General features: G+C 60.4%; 1 protein-coding gene across 1 annotated transcript in view; it reads right to left on the bottom strand.

Annotated features, from left to right (window-relative positions):
• Positions 1–600: 600 nt before the first annotated feature.
• The window catches only part of FADS2 (fatty acid desaturase 2), a 39,333-nt gene continuing 33,242 nt past the window's right edge, over positions 601–6,691 (bottom strand). Inside the window, exons 8-12 of the mRNA XM_069565940.1 lie at positions 3,882–3,979; positions 3,518–3,614; positions 3,146–3,225; positions 2,573–2,698; positions 601–2,249 (exon numbers count right to left, since the gene is read on the bottom strand). Coding sequence (XP_069422041.1) covers positions 2,198–2,249; positions 2,573–2,698; positions 3,146–3,225; positions 3,518–3,614; positions 3,882–3,979 — 453 coding nt within the window. The 3' untranslated portion in view covers positions 601–2,197. The remainder of the gene's footprint in view (positions 2,250–2,572; positions 2,699–3,145; positions 3,226–3,517; positions 3,615–3,881; positions 3,980–6,691) is intronic.

The raw sequence follows: 6,691 nt of genomic DNA, 5'->3' as shown, positions 1-6,691 counted from the left end.
GCCAAGCTGAGCCAGCCTAGAGGGGAGGGCATAGAGAGCAGTGTAGGGGCCACTAGGAGGCTCACTGCCCTGGCGTGTTCCTTGGGAATTTTTCCAGGCTTGTGGGACCCAATGAGCCCCTGCATGGGCACAGGGGCCACAAGACACCTGATCTCCAGGGCTCCCCTCAGCCCTTTCTGAGACTCTGCCCCTAGGGCTTGGTACACTGACCAGGAAGGGGTAGGGCCGAGGTTGGCAGAAGCAAGTGACCTGGGGCCTGCGGGTGGTCCCTCAAGAGGGGGATAACGAATGAGGATGTCAAGAAGGTGGCCTGTGCCCCCCAGAGACCTTTAGAAAGCCTCACTCCAGAGAGAGTCCCCAGGAAGGAGGGCTCACTAATCTGAGCCATTTGCCCAAAACTCCTGGCCTGATGTGCATTTTAGGGAAGGGGAAAGGAAGTTCTCTTTGAGCAAAGGTGTGGAGGTGGGGTGGGGGGGGGATGGACAGAGGAGAGTGCTCCCAGCGCAAAGCAGACCCCCTTTCTCCATACTCCACTGACACCCCACCCAGCATCAGCAAACAGGAAGTGGAGGAGAATCAGGCCAGCGCTGAACAAGGAAGTCAGAATAAAATCACTTCATTTATTTCCAAAAGTGTAGAGGTGGGGAAGCAACACAATAAAAATTAAGGTCAGTTCCCTATGGATCCATTCTGCCTCAGGGGAGGGGGAGTGGCTCTTTGGGGCCTGTTCTCAGTGGGAGGGCTTCAGGCAGTCTGATCCCCCCGTTGCCATAGCAACCCTCAGGTCCATCACCAGTCAGAGCTGGTCCCTCCTGCCCCACCCTCCCCTGGGGCTATCTATGGGTTAGTGGGTTAATTTCCAGATGCAGCCGCTCTGAACCCTCCCAGTGGCCGCCAGGTTCCCCACCCTCTCACTTTCCTGTCCCCTCAGCTGTCTGGCCTTCGGCCCCAACCCCTCTTTGTCCCATTGGGTACCCCCACCCCTACCAAGTCCCCGGCTTCTCTGGGTCACCCTCCTCTGGGACTCCTTCCCTCTGCCTCCTGACAGTCAGGGCCATGGAGGCCTCAGTAAGTGAGCCCAGCCCAGCCCACTGTGGGGCCTGGGAAGGCTGCAGAGGGGCTGGGGGGTGGGAACAGGCAGATCGTCCCAAGGCTCAGTCCCACTGCCACCCCCGGCAGAACGCATCCTGTAGCAAAAGGTTAAAAAACTTCTAAAAGACACAAGAGCGTGATGGACCGGGAAGGAGCATGTCCACGTGGGCAGCCCCAACGTGGGGAGGCGCTGTGATGAGCTTCTGGGCTCCAGTGCCCACTCGCAACCTGGAGGGCCTAAGTCCGCACCAGCCAAGTGGCCAGGGACTGGCTGGCACTGCCTGGCAGTAACGGAGCACTCTGGGGGACAATCCGATTGCTCCAGAATCTTGGGTCTCCCAACCAGAACAAACATCTGAGCCTACAGGCCGGCTCACCCCTGACCTGGCCATTGCTTCTGCTGAGCTCTTCTGTGGCCCTGCCCCCCTGGACCCAAGGTCACAGGCTCTGGACTTGGGAGGCGGCAGGATGGAACTGCTGAGCCCTGGGTCAGAGGGCTCCGGTGGGGCCAGGACGTTTCCCTGGGTCTGGAGGCCTGAGCTGGCTGCAACACGGGCGAAGGGAGCCTGGCATCAGGGCCAGGGCCCTGGACATCTGAAGAGAAAGTGGGGCCTGCAGGGGCGCCGCCAGTACCGACCCAGCAGTGGGAGGGAGACCCGGGGAATCCAGCACACCATCACCCCACAGAAGGGCAGAGGGTGGGTGGCTGTCCGAGGCGGTGGGGCCATCCTGCAGGCTCAGGGAGCCGTCCCACCTGCCAGCTGGGACCCAGCCCTGCGGATCTCAAGAGCAGGGAGAAAAGAGGATGGTGTGAAGCCTGGAGGCCAGGCTGCAGGGGCTAACAGGCCGCACCTGTGCGAGTCTGGTCTGGCTGATGCTTCAGGACAGAGGGTGGAGGCGGGGCAGGACCCAGGAGGGAGGGTGTCAGAGGGAGGCGTGAACGCCTCGAAACCAGACAGCGAGAGAGGAAAGGCTGAGCCTCAAGTCTGTGGGCCATGCACCACAGCTCCTGACGCCCCTCTGAACAGAACCTCGCCCTCCCCTTCAGCCACCACCCCCGCCTGCTCCCCCCACCGTCCCCGTGGGCACCCCGAGGGCTGCAGCTTCATTTGTGGAGGTAGGCGTCCAGCCACAGCTGCCCAGACTTTCTCAGGGACCTGGGAAGAGGAGGAAACGGACAGTCAGGGAGCAGGTCGATGGGGCCGAGGGGCCAGGGAGCCCAGGGAGTCAGGGTCTGCCAGCGTGGGGGCCTCCTCTCAGCTCTTCATCAGGAGCCCAGGGACCCCCGGGGAGGGACCTCGTCCAACCCAGACAGAGGCCAGGCAGTCCCTAGCGACAGAGGGGCCAGGTGGGGGCACCCATGCCAGCAGGGCCCCTCTGGTCTCCACCTCGGGCGGTCCCACGACCACGTGCCTCCCAATCCTCTCCCTGTCCCCTGGGGACCTGGGGGGTCCCCGACCCCTGTGCCCGCCCGCCTTACCCGATGATGTCTTGCAGGGCCCGAAGCAGTGGCTTCTCCTGGTACTCAATGCCGTGCTTGGCGCACAGGGACCTCACCAGGGGGGCGATCTTGTGCAGGTTGTGCCGGGGCATGGTGGGGAAAAGGCTGGGGAGAGCACGGGGGCAGGCGTGAGGGCTGGCCCACCGTCTCCACCGCCCAGACGGAGGCTGGCCAGGCCCGGGAGACCCTGTCTGCCTCTCCCTGCGTGCCCGCAGGGTGGCTGGCCTGCAGCAGGAAAGGGCTGGGCCTCGGGCTTCCTGTCAATAAAGGGACCAGTCGCCCATCCTGCCAGGCTCACGGGATCTAGGAGGATGCCAGGCCCCATGTGCAGGGGTGGGTGCCTCTGTGATCATGTGGCCCGGGGAACAAGAACCCAGGCCTCAAGGGGGCTGGCAGGTGGTGGTGGGGGGGAGATACAGTCTAGGGTCGTTGGGGGAAAGACAGACAGAAGGAGCCCCCACCTGCTGCCCTCTGCCAGGTGAAGCTGGTGGTAACTTGCCTCCACTGCATGCCCTCCACCCTCCACCCTTCCCTGCCCACGCCTGTGCTCACTGGTGCTCGATCTGGAAGTTGAGGTGCCCACTGAACCAGTCATTGAAGAAGGACTGCTCCACGTTGCAGGTGGCTGCCAGCTGTTGGGGAGAAGCGGGGTGAGTGGCTGGGAGCAGAAGCACAAAGGGACCCCTCTCCTTTCTGCAAGGCCCAGCCTTCCCTGGGTCTCATCACCCTGCCCCAATTCCCACTGGTCCCTCCAGAAGCTCCCGGCCACCCTCTCCTGCCTGGCCCTGGCCCTCCCAGTGGAAGGACACTGGCAGCCCCAGGGAAGGGCAGGACAGCGCAGGGCCTAGGGGGCAGCCACGCTCCTGGGGACGTGGACCTGGGCTCCATGGGGCCCCCCTGGCAGCCAGCACTGGCCGCCCTCACCTGGCTGCTGAACCAGTCGCGGTAGGGCTCTCGGTCAATCTCCATGACGATGTGATTCATCTGTGTGACCCACACAAACCAGTGGCTCTCCAGGAATCTGGAAGGGGGCTCGGCTCAGTGTGCAGCCTGGCAGCTCAGGCTCCACGGGGTCCAGGGAATCGGTGGGAACCGAGTGTGTCTCCCAACCCCAAACGGGGCAAGGTGGGTACAAGTGGAGGGGGTTGAGTGAAGCCCCTTGATGAGGGGCCCAGGCAGAAAGTGGGACCTCTGAGGCTTTCCTCGGCCGGGAGGGGCCTTACATCAAACCCCCATCAGCACCAGTGCTTGGGGGCCGAGGGGCTAGTAGCCAGCAAAACTCAGGCACCTGATGAAGTTGAGGAAAAGGATGGATCCCAGGACACCATAGAAAGGGATGTAGGTGATGAAGAAACGGGTGTAGTAGCTGATGGCCCAGGCCAAGTCCTGCGGAGAGAAACACAGTTAGACGTGGGAGTGTCTTGCCCTCCTGGGCATGGGGTCCCAACCATAGGTGTGTACACAGCAAGCCCAGCTCACCGCTGAGTGAAGGCAGCCGAGAAACCCTACGGGCCTCCGGAAAGCTGGACACTGGGTCCAGCTAAGGATCCGAGGCCTGCCAGAGGAGGGTGTATACGACAGTCTTTATGTCTAGGAGAAGGCTGAGAGGCTTTAGCAACATGGAGGGGCTACCGGCTCTGCGTCTAGGGAAACCTGCAGGGATAGGGACTAGCACCCTGGTCCTGGGGATTCTGGAGGCGTACCACAACGTGCACACGCCCCCGATACCCGCAGGCTCACAGACTGCTCGTTGGCACCCGGGGGTCCTTACTCCAGCACGGCAAAGGCCAGGACGCCGTCCATCACCCACCTCAGGACCCTCCCAGCAGCCTGACAGTGCTGGCCCTCTCCCCACACCCACGTCTCCTCCCAGCCCCTCTTCCGTTCTGCTGTCTCTTCCTGGGCAAGCACCCCCCCCCCCCCCACTCCCCCAACTGCCTCCACGGCCCTGCAACCATGGCAACCAGAGTGAACTGTCTTAGCTCCAAGCCCACTCTGTCCACCCCTGCTAAGCCCTCCCATTCCACCCAGAGTAGCCACAGGGACTGGCGACCACTCTGCTCAGCCACCCTGCCCCAGCTTGTTCCCACCTCAAGGCCTTTGCACTGACTGTTTCCACCCCCACATCACTTCTCCCCCTCGGCAGGATAGCGATGAGAGGACAGGCTACGCACTGTTCTCTGCGTGCGCTAAGTCTCTTCAGTCGTGTCCAGCTCTTTGCAACCCTATAGACTGAATAGCCCACCAGGCTCCTCTGTCCATAGGATTCTCCAGGCAAGAATACCGGCATGGATTGCCACGCCCTCCTCCAGGGGATCTTCAGGACCCCAGGATCAAACCCGTGTCTGCCTCCTGCATTCTTCACCACTAGTGCCCCTTGTGGCTATTCTGTGTAGCTTGTAAGTAATTTTCTGAGCTGTGCCTCTGATCCTCCGTCTTCAGTATGGGAAAAGAATATCCCCCCGAGGTTCTACAGGCCTGAAGGTGTGGCAACAATAAGCAGAGCTTTGGTCCCGGCACCAGTTTGCTGCCATAGAGACCTTCGACATGCAAGCTGGATCATACCACTGCCATCCCCAAAGCCATCACGAGCCTCCTGCCCTGCCGGGGGATAAAAGACAAAATCCAGCCTCCCAGTAGGATGCACGGGTCCCTCACATGCCTGTCCACCGTCCTGGCCTTGCCTGCAGCCTGTCACGTCTCCCACACAGCCATGCCGTGCTGTGTCTAGCTGGATCTGCCCGGAGGCTCCTCCCCTTATCTGCTCAGCAAACGTCCTTCATCGGAGCTCTGTTCGGTTATCTCCACAAGCATTCAGTGAACACCTTCCCTGTGTCAGGGGCTGAGTTAGGTGCTGGAGGCAAAAGGGAGTGCTTGAGAACCCCTTGTCTGGAAGGACAGACTTTAGACAGAGATCCCTTCCATAGCATATGGAAGGGGACACATAGTTACAGGGGTGATGGCAGCATGGCATACGGTCCCAACCCTGTCCTGATTTAGAAAGACTCCCATCAGGAGGTGGTGCCCGAGCCAGGCTGGGATATAGTGAAGGTTGGCCAAGCAAAGAACAGGAGGATGGATGTTTGCAGAAATGACAATGCGAAGAGAAGTCCGGAGAGGCGAGCAGGCAGGGGCTGTGTTTACATGTAGATTACATGCTCCATATACTCCAGCCCAAGCGCTCCAGGTGGGGGCAAGAGGCGGTGGCCAGGTCACATCCGCCTGGGGGAGACTGGCCTCTATTTTGGCGGCAAGGGAGAAGACCCACTGTGCTTTAAACGACAAGAATGTGGTTCCATTCCAATCATAAAAATAGGTCCCTGCCAACTGAAGGTGAAGAGGTTTGGTTATTCCAGGAGCTCAGGGATGAAATGAGGGAGGCCCAATCCAGGACCCCCGGCCCCGCCGAGAGGGCAACAGTCTCCAGGACTGTAGGAGGCAGGGGCAGTGCTGTGCAGAGACTGCTTGGTCATGGTAAACCCAGGCTGGTCCCCGGTGTCGGTGTCATCAGCTGGGGAGGGAAGGAGTGGGAAGAGTGGCTGGGGAGGGGACTGAAGGGCCAGCAGTGGGCAGACGGCAAGACCTCAGGACTGAGGTGCTCTTTAAGGGTATGTGTGTGACTAAGAAGTCGCTCAGTCATGTCCAACTCTTTTCGACTCCATGGACTATAGCCCACCAGGCTCCTCTGTCCATGGGATTCTCCAGGCAAGAATACTGGAGTGGGTTGCCATTCCCTTCTCCGTGGGATCTTCCTGACCCGGGGATCGAACCTGAGTCTCCCACACGGCAAGCAGATCCTTTACCATCTGAGCCACCAGGGGAGCCTTAAGGGGGTGGGGGAAGCCAGTACTTTAAGTTCTGTTTCTACTTTTCATCACATTCATTTTATTTCCTTTTCTGTGTGTCTGCAGTGCAGCAGTATGTACACATATATTAATGGAGGTGTGTGCTTATTAACTGTGGTGCAAAACGATACAGGACCATGGGCCACTGGTGTCAGGGGTGAAGGGGCAAAGGAGGTGCAGGGAGACAGAGGTGGAGGAGAACCAGTAGAGGCTGGACTTGGAAGCTGACAGGAGAATTTCAAGGAGTGGATAG

This window comes from Ovis canadensis, chromosome 21, assembly GCF_042477335.2.
Source record: "Ovis canadensis isolate MfBH-ARS-UI-01 breed Bighorn chromosome 21, ARS-UI_OviCan_v2, whole genome shotgun sequence".
Classification (NCBI taxonomy): domain Eukaryota; kingdom Metazoa; phylum Chordata; class Mammalia; order Artiodactyla; family Bovidae; genus Ovis; species Ovis canadensis.
The sequence above is the reverse complement of the archived record's forward strand: the minus strand, read 5'-3'. Positions and strand labels throughout refer to the sequence as shown.